The sequence below is a fragment of the Mustelus asterias genome, chromosome 13, assembly GCF_964213995.1.
Source record: "Mustelus asterias chromosome 13, sMusAst1.hap1.1, whole genome shotgun sequence".
In the NCBI taxonomy this organism is placed as follows: Eukaryota; Metazoa; Chordata; class Chondrichthyes; order Carcharhiniformes; family Triakidae; genus Mustelus; species Mustelus asterias.
The window spans coordinates 14728443-14750976 of NC_135813.1; the positions used below are offsets into that span (position 1 = coordinate 14728443).

Genomic DNA, 22534 nt, shown 5'->3' on the forward strand with positions numbered 1-22534 from the left:
TGGCAAGGAGCCTAGGTAGGTTATTCTGGTTGTGATCTAGTAGTTGGTTCAGAACAGCATTGATGGAAGTTGGGAATGAGTCAGTTATTTAAACTGTAGCTGCAAGAGTAGCATGGTGCGAGACTGAGGGAAAAGAGGGAACTTCTACTTGCAGCAATGAGAAAGGAAGTGTTCTTCCAAAGACACTGCAAACTTAAACAGTGAAATAGCTGAACGACAGGAACTAGGGAGCATGTGCTGTTAATCGTTCTCAGCCAAGGCAACACTGTCATTGCCTGTAGTCTCCCTGGGCTGGCAAGAATAAAAATCCAGGATTCCTTTTCCTAATGGCTATCGAGCAACTCTCGTTGGTTCACCAAGGAGGAAAGTATTGTGTTTGGTGAAATCTCCATGCAGTTGAATGATTTGCTGCTCCTATCAAGGTTCATACATAAACATTGACACACAGATGAGTTATCACACGTTATCCAACATTTGTGTAACCTAAACTTTAGATAAGGGTTAACACTTTCAAAAAAGTTTGGTAAACACAAAAATTAAAATTCAAAAATAAAAACATAGTGGAATACGGGGAAAGGTCAGTTGACTAATGTGATTGTGATGTATTTTTGCAATGAACAAAATACCCAATTATTTAATACTCCAGTGCTTTCACAATATCATTCTAGCCAAAGATCTTCCCAATTTCAGGGAAGTACAGACCAATGTGAATTTGCTCAAATGTGGGGATAGTTGAACATCTATTCCAACATTGCCACCAACACCGCGTACATATGTCTGTTCACTTGGAAAGCACAACTGTAACAAAAAGCAAAAATCTGCAGATGCTGCAAAATGAAACAAAAACAGAAACACTAGGAAAAGGTAAGCAACAGCATATGTAGCCGATTTCGAAGAAAGGTGCCTATAAAGATGTAGTGATCTTTGTAGCTTGGTTTTCCCCTTCCAAGAGCAATTTAAATCAGCAGCATAGCCAAGGGGATCTCTTGGTGGGCAGCAAACATTGTCAACAAATGCAAATAACAATCATACTGAAGTATTCACACACAGCAAACCAGAAGATTAAAAGCACTTACCTCAATTTACATATTTAAATCACTAACAATTTTCAGGCAACAAAACAAATGTTGATTATTTTTTATAAATCCAGATAAAACAAATTGTTAAGAAAACATTGGCCAGAATTCTCAGATCTCTCACACTCCACCACCGCCGCCAGTGAGAATGGAGAATTTGGTGCTCAGCCAAAAATCCATCACTGCAGTGGGATTGGAAAATCCCAGCCCGCGGCCAAGGTCAGAGAATTTTTTTTACTGTGTGGGATTTTCTGGCCCTTCCCATTGGCAAGATCTTCCAGCCCCGCAAAAGTCAACCCCTGCTGTGGGTTCCCCAGTGGCGGGATGGGCAAGCCATGAAAAACACTGCAGCTTCAATGGGACTGGAAGATCCTACCAATGACCAACAGCGGGCTGCCTCTGCTGCGGAGTGGCTGGAAAATTCTGGCTATTGTTTTTAAAACATTAATTCTTTTTAATAATGTAGGAAGTTGACATTCCACAAATATAAAATTAGCGTCTCAGCAACAATCAGGGTGTTTAGCAGTAATTAAGAAATTAGTACACTGTTAAAAACAGTTGACTCTGATTACTTTTAAAGACATTTAGACCATAAGACATAAGAGCAGAATTAGGCCACTCGGCCCATCGAGTCTGCTCTGCCATTCAATCATGGCTGATTTTCTTTTCTCACCCCATTCTCCTGCCTTTTCCCCCATAACCCCTGATCCCCTTATTACTCAAGAATCTACCTATTTCTGTATTAAAGACACTCAATGACCTGGCCTCCACAGCCTTCTACGGCAAAGAGTTCCACAGATTCACCACACTCTGGCTGAAGAAATTCCTCCACATCTCTGTTTTAAAGGATCGTCCCTTTAGCCTGAGGTTGTGTCTTCTGGTTCTAGTTTTTCCTATTAGTGAAAACATCCTCTCCACGTCCACTCTATCCAGGCCTCGCAGTATCCTGCAAGTTTCAATAAGATCCCCACCTCATCCTTCTAAACTCCAACGAATACAGACCCAGAGTCCTCAACCGTTCTCCATACGACAATCTCTTCATTCCAGGGATCATTCTTGTGAACCTCCTCTGGACCCTTTCCAAGGCCAGCACATCCTTCCTTAGATATGGGGCCCAAAACTGCTCACAATACTCCAAATGGGATCTGACCTGATATTTCCCTATATTCTGCTGTGTTTTTAATTTACTCCTTATATACCTATGACTGAGTGGCCAAATTCCGCTCCAACTCCATTTTCAAGTTTGCTAATGACACCACTGTAGTGGGTCAGATCTCAAACAATAATGACACAGAGTACAGGAAAGAGATAGAGAATCTGGTGAAATGGTGCAACAATAATCTCTCCCTCAATGTCAGTAAAACAAAGGAGCTTGTCATCAACTTCAGGAAGCACAGTGGAGGACATGCCCCTGTCTATATCAACGGTGATGAAGTGGAAATGGTTGAGAGCTCCTGGTTTTTAGGTGTTCTGATCACCAATCTGTCCTGGTCCCTTCATGCTGATGCTAGTTAAGAAAGCCCACCAATGCCTCCACTTTCTCAGAAGGCTAAGGAAATTCGGCATGTCCACTACGACTCTCATCAATTTTTACAGATGCAGCATAGAAAGGATCGTTTCTGGATGTATCACAGTTTGGTATGGCTCCTGCTCTGGCCAAGGCCGCAAGAAACTACAAAGGGTTGTGAACGTAGCCCAGTCCATCACGTAAACCAGCCTCCCATCCATTGACTCCATCTACACTTCCTGCTGCCTCGGAAAAGCAGCCAGCATAATCAAGGACCCCACACACCCCAGACATACTCTTTTTGACTTTCTTCCGTTGGGAAAAAGATACAAAAATCTGAAAACACGTACCAACAGTCTCAAGAATAGCTTCTTCCCTGCTGTCATCAGACTTTTGAATGGTCCCATCATATATTAAGCTGATCTTTCTCTTTCCCCTACCTGTAACTGCAACACTACATTCTGCACCCTATCCTTTCCTGCTCCTCTATGTACTCTATGAACGGTATGTTTTATCTGTATAATGCGTAAGAAAAAATAACTTTTCACTGTATCCCAATACATGTGACAATAATAAATCAAATCAATTTAATAGGTGCAAGTTTCTCAAGGGTTTTTATACTGAGACTGATAGCACGAATATAGAAGTTCTCATTAATTCCACTGATTGCAGAGGGCTGTCTCTACAGCGCATCGTCTGGAGAAGCATAGCATCACTGACAGCAACTTCTGTATTTCTGAACTATTTTGCCTTGGACTCTCAAAATTTCCGCCCATTTTAGTGGAGCAATGACAGCAAAACACTGACAGTTCCATTGTCATTGCCACTGCAAAATCCAGGCCAAAAGACGTGTTGGAGATCTGCATTTTACAAAATGGTTTTCAATTAGAAATCCACAATGAATGATTTCAGCTATGTTTCTGAAAATTATTTTATCACCATTTATGACCTGTAGTTGCTTTTGAATGGACAGATGATTAATTAAATTCCTCCATCAACATCACACAAACAGATTATCTGGTTTCATGATCATATTGCTGTTTGCAAGAGTTTGCTGTACACAAAGTAGCTGCTGGCTTTCCTCCCTTGCTATAGTGACTATACTTCAAAAGCACTTCATTGGCTAAAAGCACTTGAGACATCCAATGGTTGTGATATAAATACAATTCTCAATTTTCTTTTAAATTAACTTGAATATGTACATATAGCAATAATCAATTTTTTTTAATGGAATCAACCACAAATTAATGCTGGAATCACTGAAAAAAGATTTTAGCCACTTATAAAATTTTGCTCTAATTAAAGTACTGAATAAAAGTTCAAAAATTATTACAATACAGCTGATGGAAAATTTAACAACCAATTAACCTTGAGTATACAATGCCATTCATTTCCAATTCTTTGTGCTGTATAAACATTGGGTGTGAATAATCAAACTAGTTACTGGCTGAATACTTATGTCATGGGCACGATTTTCCCAGCCTGCTACACTGCTCGGGTAACGCAGCGGGCCGGGAAATGCCGGAGGGAGGGCTGAAACGGGAATTGGGAGGCTGATGATAGGGAACCAGTGCGCATGTGCTGTGGCCCCTCAGTGCACTGATGCTGGCCCCTCGGGCAGGATTTGCAGTCCCCCCCCCCCCTCACTACCAGCGTGAATTCCCTGGCGGGCTCTGTGAAGCACAGAGCACCAGAAATTCAACCGACTATGTTCGCCCAAAAAACGGGCGGGAAAAGCTCCCATTTTCCAGCCTATTGGGCACTTAGGTTTTTTGGCAGAAAGTTGGCACCCATATTTTTCAAGACACATAAATAAAAATAAACATGACACCTTTGGGAAAATAAGAATCAAACACTCAGATTGTAACTTACTTGACTGAGCTTCTGAAGTCGCTGCAATTCTTCTCTAAGCTGGTTTGCTTCCGTATCTCTTGCTTGCAATTGAGATTCTAATTCAGCTTCATACTCACTGAGGTCACCCTGAGCTTGACGCAGGGACTCATTCAATTCCTGTTGCTCTTGTAAAGAATGTTCCAGGTCAGACATCTCCTACAATGAGAAGTAAACGTGGACTCTGTAGCTTACTGAAAACTCAATAAGGTTCAGGTTACCAATATTCTTCCAAGTAAATCTATTACTTATTATTTAACCAGAGATGTATCTATATTACACCTGCAGTAAGTGTATTAATTGAAAATACATCTTTACTTCTATAACGTGTTGTTTGTATAATTATAACAGGGAAAATGGAAACATTAATATAAACAAGCAACTTTATTGTTGTTATTTTACAACAATACATTATAAATATTGATGGTCAATTTCTATTCTTATCTGCAGCTGCTGATTTGGTAGGTACATTTCAGATTATGACTAGGTAGTTGAGATTAAGCCCTTTATCATGATCATCAAATAAAATAATTTTATGTGAAAGTGGAGCGGAATTGTAAATCTATATATTTTGTGAACATTTATCCTTAAATGTTTATTGCGATCACCTCTCTTCTGTAGGGAAATGGTACAGTTCCATAGAGTTCTGAATGCACTCAAATACATACCTTTCGCAAATGCTCTGCATCCATGGCAACAATTTCGAGCTGATTCTTCTGTTGCTCCAGCTCAGCCAATCGATGCAACAGTGCCTCCTTTTCCTTCTGCAGCTCTGTGCATTCCTCCCGGGCTTGTTTTGCCTGCCCTTTCACGCTCTCCAAATACTCCTGCAACCCAGCAATAATCCCCTCCAGGTCTCGCTTCAGTGCCTCATTAGCTGCTATCTGGCCTATTAAAAATACATTAGGACAAGTTAACCCTTAAAGCACTTGTCACATCACTTGCTATGCATACCATTTGGGAATTCTGATTAATTCAGCAGCATTAAATATTGCAAACAATATAACTCATTAAATCACAATTCTTTCTTTAGGCATTGATATGCAGATTTATTAAAAGGAACAGGTTGTCTCCTCCATCCCAATATTTAGGTTTGGACCCTCATTTTGATCTGATGTTTAACTTAAAATAAGGAAAAAAACTCAGCTCTTTACACACTTTGTTCCTTAGAGATTCTCTTAAAATTTCAACAGAGTATTCAGGTTGGTCACGTAGGAGCCTTCCTCAAAAAATAAAATACTATTCTTATTAGCTACCTTCTGTCAGCTGCTCTTCCAGATCCTTGATATCTTCTGTTTCCTTAACAATTCTAGACAGCATTTCTTCCAGACGCTTCTCTAACTGCTTGTATTGCTTGGACATCATGTCAAGTTGTTGGGTTTTACTGATCATTTGAGCTTTCAAATGTACCTAAGAAAAAACAATGCTATTTAATTTGAGTTGTTGCAAATAATAAATGCCACAATTTAATTAAGTCTTGACTGCATTTTGTATAAATATTTGAATAAAAAGTTATGGATTGTCAACTCTTTATCCTCTAATTTATTTTAATAATAGATAATATCTATTTAATAACTTCATATCTATGTTTCAATGTGCCATTAATATAACCAGAAGAACTGTACCTCCAACATGTTGTTTTGTACAAGAGCCGACAGTATGTCACTCTGAGTAAGCACCAAGAAATGGGAGTATAGCTTCTGGACAGTAGCAAAGCTCCTTTGGACAGTGTGCAGTTGCCTTGGCATTGTCCAACAATCCAAAAGAGAAGCATGGGATTGGGAAAAATAACCATAGCTATCAAATAAAAAGAGGAGAAACAGAATTCCAAACTTCCCATGCTTTTATGCTTTTTAAGTAGGATAGATTTTCTATTCAGGCTCGGACTTTGCAGTCTTAGCTTTAGTTTTATTGTATGGTCAAGTGCCCTAACCATACTAGGCCTCATTTTAGGATTTCTTTAGAGGATGGATCAGAGCTTGTACATTGGCAGTCCTTAAAGGGCTGATTAAAAGAAATGATGGATAAACGAAAGCACCACATAAAGATAAGCATCTAGATACGAATAAAAATAAAAATGTTGGTTTCTTTAGAAAGGCTTATAATATTTTACATTTATATTTCAATTGTTCTAAAGACTGTATGAGTAATTAAAACATCTGGCACAACCCTGTGGCTAGAACAATAAGTTGTGGCATGGTGGTTAGCAATGCTGCCACACAGCGCCAGGGACCCGGGGGTTCAATTCCAGCCTTGGGTGACTGTGTGGAGTTTGCACGTTCACCCCGTGTCTGCGTGGGTTTCCTCCCACAGTTCAAAGATGTTTAGGTTAGGTGACTGGTCATGCTATATTGTCCCTTAGTGTGCCAAGATGCATAGGTTAGGAGGATTACCAGGGTAAATTCATGGGGTTACGGGGATTGTGTCTGGCTGGGGTGCTCTGTCAGACAGTCAGTGCAGACACAATGGGCTGAATGGCTTCCTTCTGCACTGTAGGGATTCTACAAAATGTATGGAGACAAGAAACTGAGTCTGTGGTCAAATAACAGAGCAGCACAACATTCCCAACTCGATGCAGAACGAAGTGATAGCCTTGTTAACTGTGCCTGTTTTTCCTAAGCATCTTACTCTTAGCAGCAATTTAACATGCCTGGAACAACAATACATAAGACGACTTGTGGGTACTGGTGGTTTTACTGTCATTAACTATCATAAGGTGCATGTTAACAAAGCTCTTCATCTGGCTTGATGCTGACTTAGAGCTGGGCCAGCTGGTTCCATATCATCATTGCAAGTTAGGTAAATCATGCCTGTAAATATTAATGGAGGATGCTTGTAGACGGGTGAAGTCTGCCTCTAATGCAACCCCTCTGCCTGGCATCCTTCCATTATCGAATCTTCTCCTAAAAAGTTAGTGAGTTAGAGGAGAGAATGCTGATTAGGAAAGTCACTGGTCAATATCAGTGACATTAGGTAAAAAGAATAATACAATAAAAGAATACCATAACATTTGGTACAAAGTTTATTGGAGATAGGAGAAAAAACAAAAATTAAGCAAAACTGTTTGAGAAATAGCCTCAAAATGTTGCTCAAATCTTACTGTGGGAGTTCCAAACACATTCCACTAAAATGGTGGCACGGTGGCACAATGGTCAGCACTGCAACCTCACAGCGCCAGGGACCCAGCATGGATTCCAGCCTTGGGTGACTGTGGAGTTTGCAGGTTCTCCCCACGTCTATGTGGGTTTCCTCCGGGTGCTCCAGTTTCCTCCCACAGTCCAAAGATGTGCAGGTTAGATGGATTAGTTATGGTGAATGTCCAGGGTTATGGGAATAGGGTGGGGAGGGAAAGAGTGCCTGGTAAGATATTCTGTCAGAGAGTCGGTGAAAACTTGATGGGCCAAATGGCCTCTTTCTGTACTGTAGGGATTCTATGAAAAGCATAATCTAGGACTGCGGCCAATTTTATACAGGTAAATAACTAAGTGAGCATTATAGGAAATTCAACGGGGATCTAAATGATACCCTGTAGCACAATTTTAATACATTTAACTGCAGAAAGGTGGGCACTTATGGCATTATAAATGAGCAAATTGGTGATAATCTGATATAATGGATTTCCACCCTTCTTCCCATCAACCTGATTTAGTTTATGCTAACTAGTCTTTTGTAACCATGGGGAAAATTAACCCAATGACAGTCAAATTAGTTATTCCTGTTTCCAAACAAGGAAATTCTCTATCGAAGGTATACAGTCTTATGTCTGAGGTACAATGGTGGTCTTATTGCAGGGTTGATAGATAATCCATAAGGCATAACTGCTGCTATATAAGGTTTATATGAATTGACAGCATTTCAGAGCCAGTTAAGCACCATTTTAAAAGAATTAAAGTTTACAAGAATCGTTTTTATGAGCCTTACCTTAGCGGGTAATATGCACTAATGCAAAAAGGAAATTATTACAGAAACTAATGATTACGGAAACTAATGATACACAATTTTATCAATTCACAAATGGTTGCCTTGTGTTACAATTATAGGAATCATTGCACTTTTTTTGTGTGCATTTTCAGAGCACCACATTGCTTGAAAATGGCTTGTCATCATTTCACCATCTCATGAAATATTTAAAAGAATTTTATTGAAATATCCAAGGCACGAACTTAATTCAAAGTTGAAACTTCTCTCAGGTATAACACTTACCATTTACATAGATAAAAATATATTCTGTGGCATTATGTCTCAGCTGCTTCCAGTGGCAGTTGGTGGATACACTAACCAATTATGCACAATTTAAACAGTTTGGCTATAGCTCCATACTATGATCACTCACCTGTCCACAATTGAAAAGTGAAAAGAGCCCGCCAATTGCATTTTTACTACTGCCACCAGATCTAAGCTACAGATATCACCAACAGTATCACCACTCCCAGGTACTGCTAGTCAGAAAATGCCATTTCTGCCACTTCATATTTACAACAATTCAAAAGAACGTGGTTAATAAGTAATTAGGTTAGAATGACCCGAATGAATAAATTAGTATTTACAAATGTATGAGAAGAATGAGAACATTAATCTACTGCTCATGTATGCAATTAACTAGATGACAAACCAACCTTAAAACCATTTTTACTGTATAAAAGGGACAATTAACAGAACATTCTTGTCAGTGACTAAAAAGGGCATATAAATAGATATTGGATTTTAATGATCTATGGACATACATTTAGGTATGTTGCAAATTAAATTGATCATAATAAAATAATTATGAAGGATGATGTAGTGATAATTTGGAACCCGATTCATAAGTTTCTCGCTCAGAACCACACTTATTCTAAACAGCTGTGGTGCTTTCTTTTTTATTTCAAAGCTACTTCTAAAATGGCACAGCAATAAAAATAAAGCTGCAGAAACTCAAATAATTTTAAGACAGCACATATTTATTTCAGACTGTGTGCATAGTCACATGCTCAGCCTTACTGTGCTGTGTAACAAAGTTCTAATACGTTTATCTGAAGAGTTTATAGGGTACAGATTCCAAATTCATAGAATTATGATAATTGCACATTTATAGAAGCCTATATTTTTCTCTTTTCACAGTAATAAGCCTTATTTGATAAGAATGTTTGAATTAAATTCTGCATGACTGTGTCTAGTGATTCAGAAGTCACCATTCAATTTGAATCCATCGTTAATGAGTATAAATTGACCTTTGGACCTATCTATAATGACACTGCTTTCATCCTTCATAAACAGTTGGCACATTTCTGGCAAACTTTTAAAATAATTTATCTTTCTAGACAGAGAGGGGATAAAATTTAATTTAAAAGAAATATAAAATGGGGCACTGAGGATGTAGGCACATCCTCTCATTAACCTGTATGCTACGATAAATCCTGATCCAACCTGACTGCTGAATCCGTATGACACAACCTACCTTCTCCCAGAACTCCCACCCACCTGATAAAGGGACAGCCTGTTCCGAAACCTAATGGCTTTTGCTACCAAATAAACCTGTTGGACTTTAACCTGGTGTTGTTAGACTTCTTACTGTGTTTACCCCAGTCCAACGCCGGCATCTCCACATTTTGCCATGAACCCAGACTAAATCATAATGTTGCCCTCAGTCCAGACCTGACCAAAATCCCACTGTCTGCTCAGGCCCCTGCATAATCCCATTCTTAGCCAAGACCTGATGGGGACCGGGATTCGATTCCCGGCTTGGGTCACTGTGTGTGTGGAGTTTCCGTGTTCTCCCTGTGTCTGCATCGGTTTCCTCCGTGTGCTCTGGTTTCTTCCCACAGTCTGAAAGATGTGCATTGACCCGAACAGGCACCGGAGTGTGGTGACTAAGGGAATTTCACAGTAACTTCATTGCAGTGTTAATGTAAGCGTTACTTGTGAATAATAAATAAACTTTTTTAGGAGCAGAATTAGGCCACTTGGCCCATCAAGTCTGCTTCACCATTCAATCATGGCTGATACTTTTCTCATCCCCATTCTCCTGCCTTTTCCCCATAACCCCTGATCCCCTTATTAATCAAGAACCTATCTGTCCCTGTCTTAAAGACACTCAATGACCTAGCCTCCACAGTCGTCTGCCGCAAAGAGTTCCATAGATTCACCACTCTATGGCTGAAGAAAATCCTCCTCATCTCTGTTTTAAAGGATCGTCCCTTTGAAGTAAATGGCAGAACCCTTAAGAATATTGATAGGCAGAGGAATCCGGGTGTACAGATACAGAGGTCACTGAAAGTGGCAACGCAGGTGGAGAAGGTAGTCAAGAAGGCATATGGCATGCTTGCTTTCATCAGCCGGGGCATTAAGTTTAAAAATTGGCAAGTCATGTTGCAGCTTTATAGAACCTTAATTAGGTCGCACTTGGAATATAGTGTTCAATTCTGGTTGCCACACTACAGAAAAGATTTACCAGGATGTTGCCTGGTATGGAGGACATTAGCTATGAGGAGAGGTTGGAGAAACTTGGTTTGTTCTCACTGGAACAACGGAGGCTGAGGGGCGACCTGATAGAAGTCTACAAGATTATGAGGGGCATGGACAGAATGGATAGTCAGAAGCTTTTTTCCAGCATGGAAGAGTCAATTACTAGGGGGCATAGGTTTAAGGTGGGAGTGGCACGTTTCAAGGAGATGTACGAGGCAAGTCTTTTTTACACAGAGGGTAGTGGGTGCCTGGAGCTCGCTGCTGGGGGAGGTAGTGGAAGCAGATAAGATCGTGACTTTTAAGAGGCGTCTTGACAAATACATGAATAGGCTGGGAATAAAGGGTTATGGTCCCCAGAAGGGTCGGGGGTTTTAGTTCAGTCGGGCAACATGGTCGGCACAGGTTTGGAGGGCCGAAGGGCCTGTTCCTGTGCTGTAATTTTCTTTGTTTTTAACCCCTTTGGTTAGCCTGGGCACAACTCAACCTCTGATGTCAGCTGAAATCTGGACTCATCTAATCACAGCTGCAATAAACTGCAAAAATTAAACCTGTGAGGTTCATCAATGTCAACCTAATTGTGACATTTTGCTCCACGTTTAGTATCTCCTTTTCTGCTATTGGATATGATAACTTTGTTTCTAGCGAAACTGCTATCACTTTGTGAGTGTTCTACAAATGATTTGCTAAGTGGTGGCTGTGTTCTTCCTCCATATTTATTTTTTGTCCTTTGCTATTGACCTTTTTGGAGGTTGCTGCTTGCCTACAAGCAGTGTCGCTGCATTCTTAAAATACTAAGAGGATGTTAAATCAGTCAGATTTCTCTTTAATACCAAAGTTTTAGAACTCAATTTTAAAAATATGAATGTACCTGAATATTCAAGCCTGTGCGGATTATAATAGAAACTAAAATCCTTTTTTTAAAAAATGATTTTCATCAGCTTATTCAAAGAAATTTGAGATTATTCTTTGGTTCTGTATAACATTTAAATCCTCAATTTTCCAGCATTGGAGAGCACAAAAATACTTTTGTAGCCAAAATACAACCAATATATAACATAATAATGCAATTTGTAAGGTGTACAAAGCAGTTAATACTTAAAAGGTTGAAACTACTGGAACTCATAGTCTGATGTTATCAATAACTATCAAATAAAACACCTATAGTAACACACTATTACCTTAATCTGTATTTTCTGTTCCTTTTGCCATAAATAATCCAGAAACACAATAAAAAACACGTAAATTGCACAAGATGTAAACTCCACACTCAACACAATGCAGCTTGTATCCTCATGAAGAAATCAAATACGCAGCTGGCAAACAGGAAGATGCCTGCACCGTAAACATATCGATATTGTATACCGCAAAACAATTCTTTAAATTCTGCTTCTGATAAATTTTAAAAGTTTCAAATGGTGTACAAAAGCAAGTTCCTCTACTCCACCTAAACGAGCTACAAGTCAAATGCCTCAGCCAGCTCCCTTTCCTTCAAACTTCCTGTTCTCATTACACTGGTTTCGCTGACCTAGAGCCCATCGAACTTGAAGAAACTTCTTAAAACTTTAGTCAAAGCTTTTTCACTCACTTGTTTTGAAACATTACTGCAAGAGCATGATGGAGATCAGCCTGCTCGTTTTCCGGAGAATTGCAGTTAAGCCACATGCTTCAAATCACAACACAGGAAGTGCTTTGTACAGCCAATCCAAAGCAGCTGATCTAACTGCTTCTCTAATCTCCCCGGAGGCAGCGCTCCTGCAGCTCTCACTTATAGCTAACTGCCAGCCACAAAAGCATACAAACCAACCAAGAACGCTACACATATACGGTCAACTGAAAGATTTGTTAAGTTTCACTTTTAACAAGATACAGTATAAATCATCAACGTACTACTTAATAACTGAATGATATGATCAATTAATGCATCCAGCAGTAATCCTAATTATGCTCCTTTTTGGCATGATTTCAAAAGATTTTTTTCTTTAGTCAGCTACCCAAGCTGAACAGGCCTCAAACCTGAATTGTAAGCATTAACGTAACTATTGACATCAACTCAGCCACTCTTCTAGAATTAAAGGAAACTCATTTATTTTCAAACAGTTTTGCTATTGCAACATATCTACACATTAGATTGGCTAAACTTGAAAGTAACACTGCAAAACAGACTGGGTTCACAAAGAAAACCTTGAGATAGCCCACAGCTGTCCACACTATTTAGCTGCATCATACCTTCTGAATTCTAAGAATGTGGATCACAAGCCGCACTTTGATTAGAACAAAAGAAGTCCCAAAGCCATTTCTTACATTCAGTCTACACTGCGAGCATTTAACTCTTTCAATGACCAGTTGTGATAACCCAGGTCTTAGCAAAGCACATCAGCCTTTAAGTGCAGTTTAAAAATTGCTAAAATTATATCTTTTTATGGTCATAACAGATTAGACATGCAACACAGCACAATCAGTACAATTACTATATAATCAGCAGACTTGTTCACCAGTAATCATAATTGCTCTCCCCCATGAATTTACCATAACCAATATATGTTTTTTCTTTGTTCTTTGTATGTTAGCTCAACAATCAGGGGCATCTGGAGTTTCTTATTTAATTGCCAGAAACTTCAACTTAAAATTGAGATGTCATGATACTTTCCACTAACTATAGGCAGTGCAATTTTGTGGGATCGATTCTATCAACGGGTGAAACAACACTGCTTGTGTGTTCCTGTGGGATGTGCAGATACTGTGTGTAGAAGTATCACTGAATCTAATCTTGAATCTTTATAAGGAAGGATATGAATTTTCAAAGCGGGGGATAATGTCAGCTTCAGCAGCTGACACTGATGAAAATTTAAACTAAGATTCCAGAGTAAAAGGAAGGCATTGTCACCAAAACTACCATCCCATTTTGGTGTGATCACTTGCAAACATTTCACAATTCAGTCAGTCAAACTAATTATTCACGGCATGCAATCCTTTTTCACACTCTGGCAAATTAACACTGGATAAATGTGTCATTGTTTCTCAACAATTAATTCTTCAGAAAGGATATCATCACAAATCAACTCTGATGTTTTGGCCAATATACCTATTACTAAGTTACAAACAGGCTCAAATGCAAAGTAAAACTGCCTTCCAAAAAATTCACATATAAATTATGGAAAATTAAAGAATGTCAAGTAGATTACATGACACGCTAGGCTCGTAAATGCTGACAAACGGCTTCAGAAAAATTACAAAATTGAAAGTTGCAAAGTTGCTGCAAGCAAAAAATGAGTGAAAAGTAGTATTATTCTCTTGCCTCTACTCTCATTAACTTTTTTATGAAATAAAATTGAGGAAACATGTGCACTGAAGGAGGCCATTTGGCCCAATGTTCCTACTCTGGCCCTTTGAAAGAACAGTTATGCATTGTCCCACATTCCTGCTTTTTGCCCATAACTCCACAAGTTTCTCATCCTCCAGTATCTGTTCAACTCCTTTATAAAACTATTTATGAAATCAGTTTCCACCATATTTTCAGGCAGAGCATTCCAAATCCTGATTAATTTTACATTAGATGTATTATGCAAATCTGAATTATGTTGAAAGTGCAGTAAGGCACAGGCCTTCACTTGTACTGCAGATGATGGGGGGAATGGACAAGAACACAAAACCTCTGGTAAAAATGTGCTTTGGGTAGATATGGGACATGCAACCTCAGAAAGCCTTAATTCTGACCCTTTATTTGCTGTATGTTGCAGCATTTTGTATTCTGTAATGAACAGGACATTGACTATTTGTAGATTTTTTTACAAAGAAATATCCAATAGCAAAGAGGGAAATTGAAAGCAGTCTAATTAATTAGAACTGAGGTCTGAACAAATCTGAACGGCACAGTGGCACAGTGGTTAGCACTGCTGTCTCACAGCGCCAGGGACCAGGTTCAATTCTGACCTCGGGTCACTGTACAGAGTCTGCATGTTCTGCCTGTGTCTGTATGGGTTTCCTCCCACAGTCCAAAGGAAATGCTGGTTAGGTGCATTGGCCGTGCTAAATTCTCCCTCAGTGTACCCAAACAAGCACCGGAGTGTGGCGACTAGGGGATTTTCACAGTAACTTCATTGCAGTGTTAACGTAAGCCTATTGTGACATTAATAAATAAACTTTAAACTTTTTAAAACAAATTTAGAATTGTCGATATGCATTCCAAATAATAGCCCATGATGAGACATTACAATGAGGGTCGAGGGCATACTCCCTCAGAAAAAATTCAATCTTTTACGCAAACAAATGTTTACCACGGCTAATTTTGAACATTTTATTACAGTGAAATTGGCAGATTCTCTCTCCAAAAGGTATCCCAGCAGTCACCCTATCCTTTTCACAGAGCCACTCCAGCTTCATTTTGTTCAGGGGCACTGTATCCCCTCCAACTGTCCCTCATTTCACATACACCCTCCTCCCTTTGCTATTCTCACATGCTCTCTATTGTAACTCAAGTCCACAAAGGCACTCTCCCTCTCCAATAAACTTCATTCACAAGAAGCACACTTCCCCATCCGCTCTACTTCCCCAGTTCAGTAAGACACTTTTCTTTTCAAATCACACCAGATCATATTAACATTAATTCGACTCCCCTTTTAGTTCATGTTATCACTCTCCAACTCTGTACCCAGCTCACACTGGCACACAGTTATTTCTCACCTTTTCAGAGCTGTACTTGGGCTCCCTACTCCTCTCATCTCTATTTTCTCAGGTTCTTCACTCTTCTTCCCTCTCCCCGTCCAATGCTTTTGCTCTACGCTCAGCAGCTTTGAGCTTTCCCCTTTACTGCTCAAGGCTCCTGTCTCCTTTTGTTGCTACAGCTTTAATTTTGAATACCAGTGCATGCTGTGATGAGGTCTCCTGATCTCACAATAGTTCCCACAGCAGTGCCTTAAAAAACTATTTTTTGTGTAAAAACATAGATGGTTGAAATGTATGCAAGTAGTCATGTAAATATAAGAAAAAATACAGAAAAATTCTAATATGCCCTTTCATAATGATTCTAATATATCCTGTTCTAAACCCAAAAGCAAATAGGATGTTTAATTATACTGTTAGTTTATTTGGGTATAAGTTAATACCATATTAAAACACAGAACCATGGCCATACCTTGAGAACTGTGTTCCATTTTGTTAATCAATACACAAGAAAAATAGTCAAACCATGTCATTGATTATGAGATCAGACGCAAGGTCGATCCCCAGTGTCAAATAACTGAGTTATAGAATCATTAAAAAGTGAAGCAACAGAGGCCATTTGACCCACTGAGTCTGAACTAGCACTTTTGAAGAGCAATCCAGTTGGTCCCACTGCCCTGCTTGTTTCCCATATTCCTGCAATTTCTTTCCCTCCAAATATTTATCCAACTCCCTTTTAAAGTTTACTCTTGAATCAGGTAATGCATTCAAAATCCTAACCACCAGTTGCATGTCACCTCTGGTCTTTTGCCTATCACCTTAAATCTGTGTCCTCTGGTCACCAACACTTCATGATGTGGAGATGCCGGCGTTGGACTGGGGTAAACACAGTAAGAAGTCTCACAACACCAAGTTAAAGTCCAACTGGTTTATTTGGTAGCAAAAGCCGCTAGCTTTCGGAGCGCTGCTCCTTTGTCAGGTAAGTGGGAGTTCTGTTCACAAACAGGGCATATAAAGACACAAACTCAATTTACAAAATAATGGTTGGAATGTGAGTCTTTACAGGTAATCACGTCTTAAAGGTACAGACAATGTGAGTGGAGAGAGCATTAAGAACAGTTTAAAGAGATGTGTACTGTCTCCAGATAGGACAGTTAGTGAGATTTTGCAAGCCCAGGCAAGTCATGGGGTTACAGATAGTGTGACATGAACCCAAGATCCCGGTTGAGGCCGTCCTCATGTGTGCGGAACTTGGCTATCAGTCTCTGCTCAGCGACTCTGCGTTGTCATGTGTCATGAAGGCCGCCATGGAGAATGCACAGGTTTGAACAAGACCTCTTCACCACACAGGACCTTCAACCGATGCTATACACTAGATGCATCGATGACATTTTCTTCCTTGGGACTCATGGTGAACAATCACTGAAACAACTATATGATGACATCAATAAGTTCCATCTCGCCATCAGACTCACCATGGACTACTCTCTAGAATCGGCTGCATTCTTGGACACACGCATCTCCATTAAGGACAGTCACCTCAGCACTTCACTGTACCGCAAGCCCACAGATAACCTCACGATGCTCCACTTCTCCAGCTTCCACCCTAAACACGTTAAAGCCATCCTCTACAGACAAGCCCTCCGTATACACAGGATCTGCTCAGATGAGGAGGATCACAACAGACACCTCCAGATGCTGAAAGATGCCCTCATAAGAACAGGATATGGCGCTCGACTCATCGATCGACAGTTCCGACGCGCCACAGCGAAAAACCGCACCGACCTCCTCAGAAGACAAACACGGAACATGGCGGACAGAGTATCCTTCATCGTCCAGTACTTCCCCAGAGCGGAGAAGCTACGACATCTTCTCTGGAGCCTTCAACATGTCATTGATGAAGACGAACATCTTGCCAAGGCCATCTCCATACCCCCACTTCTTGCCTTCAAACAACTGCGCAACCTCAAACAGACCATTGTCCACAGCAAACTACCCAGCCTTCAGGAGAACAGTGACCACAACACCACACAACCCTGCCACAGCAACCTCTGCAAGACGTGCCGGATCATCGACACGGATGCCATCATCTCACGTGAAAACACCATCCACCAGGTACACGGTACATACTCTTGCAACTCGGCCAACGTTGTCTACCTGATACTCTGGAGGAAAGGATGTCCCGAGGCATGATACATTGGGGAGACCATGCAGACGTTACGACAACGGATGAATGAACACCGCTCGACAATCACCAGGCAAGAGTATTCACTTCCTGTTGGGGAACACTTCAGCGGTCACGGGCATTCGGTCTCTGATCTTCAGGTAAGCGTTCTCCAAGGCTGCCTTCACGACACATGACAACGCAGAGTCGCTGAGCAGAGACCGATAGCCAAGTTCCGCACACGAGGACAGCCTCAACCGGGATCTTGGGTTCATGTCACACCATCTGTAACCCTCACGATTTGTCTGGGCTTGCAAAATCTCACTAACTGTCCTGTCTGGAGACAATACACATCTCTTTAACCTGTGCTTAACGCTCTCTCCACTCACATTGTCTGTACCTTTAAGACTTGATTACCTGTAAAGACTCGCATTCCAACCATTATTTTGTAAATTGAGTTTGTGTCTTTATATGCCCTGTTTGTGAACAGAACTCCCACTTACCAGACGAAGGAGCAGCGCGCCGAAAGCTAATGGCTTTTGTCACCAAATAAACTGTTGGACTTTAACCTGGTGTTGTGAGACTTCTTATTGTACCAACCCTTCAGCCATTTGAAACTGTTTCTTTATCTAAACTCTTCATTATTTGAAGAGTTTTGTCAAATCTCCTCCTGGTCTTCCCTGCTTTAAAGAAAACAACCCGAGTTGCTCCAGTCTCCAGTTTACGCAATCCTTCATCCCTGCAACCTTTTGAGTAAATTTCTTCTGTACGCTCTTCCCCATAACCAATGAGATTAAAGGCTAGAGAAATAAACAGAGGAAGAACTGACAGGAGGATGAATTAAATGTCAAATCAGGTACAGAGAGGTTCATGGGGGAAAGAATGAATGGATTGAAAGGGAGAAAAGAAAGGCAAGGAAAATGTTTAGAAAAAGAATGTAAAAAATGGATATCCTTAGAATCTCCACACTTATAATTGCTCATTTTCTGGGTAAAGGAGATTGATTGGAAGTCATTAACAATTATCACATCATTAAAAGGTACATACATGATTAATTTACTAGATATTACTTTCTGTGGCTAATTAATGCGTAATGCGTAAGTGTAACATGAAAATCACGGGGAGTTTATGAGCAAGATGCTGTTTTTGTGAAGCCAACGGGCAGAGCAGGACAACATACCCAGCAACTGGTTGTATTTTATAATTCACAGCTTATCTCTTTCCATTCCAGGTTGCTACAGATTAGGACATTAATTGCAGCATGTGCTGTTCAGATACATTTCAGAAAAATCTGCCTCATTAAGTACTGTATTTACACAACAACATTCACAAATAGAAACTTTTCTAAAAAAAACATTAGTTGTAATCTCTAAAGTGATATTTTAAAGTAGACAGAGCACTTCATATTTACCTAATGCATTCATACAGAGTAGGACAAACAACCTTTGAACACAATCTGTCACTTGACTTAGAAAATACTTCCAAGCTACTGTTATTTATGCCCTGTGGAAAGGTTATGTTCATTTAACTTCACAGAATCAGAACAGCAGGTCAGCAAGTGGAGGGATTGAGGGGAAGGTAGAAGTTAGGATCATTAAGTCTGAAAGGATGATAGGCAGGGACAGGTTAGTGAACACAATGGGACTGATGGGCTGAAGTGTGTTTATTTCAAGGAGTATTATAGATAAGGCAGATGAGCTTCGAGCCTGGATCAGAGCATTGTTGTAGCCAATACAGAGACTTGATTGAGAGATGGGCAGGACTGGCTGCTCAACATTCTGGGGTATCAATGTTTTAGACGATATAGAGAGGGAGGTAAAAGAGGTAGAGGAGTTGCATTACTAAGCAAGGAGAATGTCACATCTGCAAAGGACATACTGGAGGGCTCACCAACTGAGTCATATGGGTAGCAATCACTCTGCTGGGATTATACTATAGCCATGGGGACATTAAGGAACAAATTATGTAGGCAGATAATGGAAAGATGCAATAACAACAGGGTTGTCATAGTGGATGACTTTAACTTCCTCAATATTGACTGGGACTTCCTTAAAGCAAGAGGCTTAGACAGGGCAGAATTTGTTAGGTGCACCCAAGAGGGTTCCTTGACACAGTACGTGGATGGTCCAACTAGAGGAGGGGCGATAGTAGGCCTTGTATTGGCAAATGAGCCTGGCCAAGTGACTGAGCTTTTGGTGGAAGAGCATTTTGGAAACAGTGATCACAACTTCTTAAGTTTTAACATAGTTATGAATAAGGACCTTGCGGGAAGTACTAAATTGGGGGAGGGCAAATTACAACAGTATTAGGTAGGAGCTAGAGAAAGTTAATTGGGAGCGGTAGATGTCGGGCAAGTCCACATTTGACATATGGAGTTGTTTAAAGACCTACTGATCAGAGTTGTGGATGGGCATGTTCCAGTAAGGAGGAAGAACAAAGATGGTAAGGTAAGGGATCCTTGGATGATGAGGGAGGTTGTGAATTTAGCCAAAAGGGAAAAAGAAGCATATGTAAGGTTTAGGGAGCTAAAGCCAGACAGGGTCCGTGAGGAACATAAAGAAAGCAGGAAGAACTCAAGTAGGGAATATGGGGAGCAAGGAGGGGCCATGAAATGACCTTGGCAAGTACAGTTAAAGAGAATCCCAAGGTATCTTATCCATACATTAAAAACAAGAGGATAACTAGGTCGAGGGTAGGACCACTCAAGAATAAAGGAGGGAACTTATGCTTGGAGGCAGAGGATCTGGGTGAGATCCTAAATGAGTACTTTGTGTCAGCATTCACCAAGGAGAAGGACATGGAGGATAGTGAGATTAGTGTGGAGCATGCAAATAGGCTATGATATTTTGAGATCAAGAAAGAAGTGGTGTTGGTCTCTTGAAGAGCATTAAGGTGGCTAAGTCACCTTAGGGCTGATGGGATCCACAGGGGCTGATGGGGTCTACCCCAGGTTATTGAGAGAAGCAAGAGAGGAGATTGCTGGGGCCTGACAAAGATCTTTGTAACCTCGCTAGACATTGGAGAGGTCCCAGAGGACTGACAAGTAGCTAATGTTGTTCCTCTGTTCAAGAAAGGAAAAAGGGATAACCCAGGAAATTATAGACCAGTAAGTCTCAGATCGATGGTTGGGAAGCTATTGGAGAGGATTCTTAGGGATGAGATTTACGCGTATTTGGAAAAGCATGGCCTAATTAGGGAAAGACAGTATGGCTTTGTGTGGAGCAGGTCATGTCTTACTAATTTGATTGATTTTTTCAAGGAGGTGACGAAGGTGATCGATGAGGTTAGAGCAGTGGATGTTGCCAAATGGATTTTAGTAAGGCTTTCGACAAGGTCCCTCATGGTAGGCTCATCCAAAAGATTAAGATACACGGGATCCACTGTGACTTGGCTGCTTGGATTCAGGATTGGCTTGCCCGAAGAAGTTAGAGAGTAGTGGTGGAAGAATGTTTTTCTAGCTGGAGGTCCGTGACTAGCGGTGCCTCGCAGTGACCCATACTGGGACTTCTGCTGCTTGTGGTATATATATAAATGACTTAGATGAAAACATAGATGAGTGGGTTAATAAGTTTGCAAACAACACAAAGATAGGTGAAGTTGTGGATAGTGTAGAAGGTTGTCAAAGGATACAGCAGGATATACATCAGTTGCAGATATGGACGGAGAAATGGCAGATGGAGTTTAATCCGGGCAAGTGTGAGGTATTGCACTTTGGGAGATCAAATGTTAAGGGTAAATATACAGTTGATGGCAGGACCCTGAACAGCACTGATGTACAGAGGGATCTTGAGGTTCAAGGAGGGGGCATGAGAAGTCCTTGGCGGGTCGGATCAAGGAAAACCCCAAGGCTTTTTACTCTTATGTGAGGAATAAAAGAATGACCAGGGTGAGGTTAGGGCAGGTCAAGGACACTAGTGGGAACTTGTGCATGGAGTCAGAAGAGATAGGAGAGGCGATGCATGAATACTTTTCTTCAGTGTTCACCAAGGAGAGGGGCCATGTTTTTCAGGATGAGAGTGTGATACAGGCTGATAGGCTGGAGGAGGCAGATGTTCTGAGGGAAGATGTATTAGCAATTTTGAAAAACCTGAAGGTCGATAAGTCCCCTGGGCCAGATGAGATATATCCTAGGATTCTTTGGGAGGCAAGGGATGAGATTGCAGAGCCTTTGGCTTTGATCTTTGGGTCCTTACTGTCCACGGGGATAGTGCCAGAGGACTGGAGAGTGGCGAATGTTGTTCCTCTGTTCAAGAAAGGAAATAGGAATGACCCTGGTAATTATAGGCCGGTTAGTCTTACTTCGGTGGTCGGTAAGTTAATGGAAAAGGTCCTGAGGGATAGGATTTACGACCATTTAGAAAATTGCAGCTTAATCCGGGATAGTCAACACGGATTCGTGAAGGGTAAGTCTTGCCTCACAACTTTGATTGAATTTTTTGAGGAGGTAACTAAGTGTGTCGATGAAGGTAGAGCAGTTGATGTCATATACATGGATTTTAGTAAGGCGTTTGATAAGGTCCCCCATGGTCGGCTCATGAAGAAAGTAAGGAGGTGTGGGATAGAGGGAAATTTGGCCAATTGGATAAGTAACTGGCTATCTCATAGAAGACAGAGGGTGGTGGTGGATGGAAAATTTTCAAACTGGAGACCAGTTACCAGCGGTGTACCACAAGGATCAGTGCTGGGTCCTCTGCTATTTGTGATTTTTATCAATGACTTGGAGGAGGGGGCTGAAGGGTGGATCAGTAAATTTGCGGATGACACCAAGATTGGTGGAGTAGTGGATGAGGTGGA

General features: G+C 40.7%; 1 protein-coding gene across 2 annotated transcripts in view; it reads right to left on the bottom strand.

Annotated features, from left to right (window-relative positions):
- cntrl (centriolin) overlaps positions 1–22534 on the bottom strand; it is a 121980-nt gene that overhangs the window by 67752 nt on the left and 31694 nt on the right. For both annotated transcript variants that reach the window (XM_078226378.1, XM_078226379.1), the window contains exons 12-14: positions 5730–5883; positions 5142–5362; positions 4456–4632 (exon numbers count right to left, since the gene is read on the bottom strand). In XM_078226378.1, the coding sequence (XP_078082504.1) occupies positions 4456–4632; positions 5142–5362; positions 5730–5883 (552 nt within the window). The remainder of the gene's footprint in view (positions 1–4455; positions 4633–5141; positions 5363–5729; positions 5884–22534) is intronic.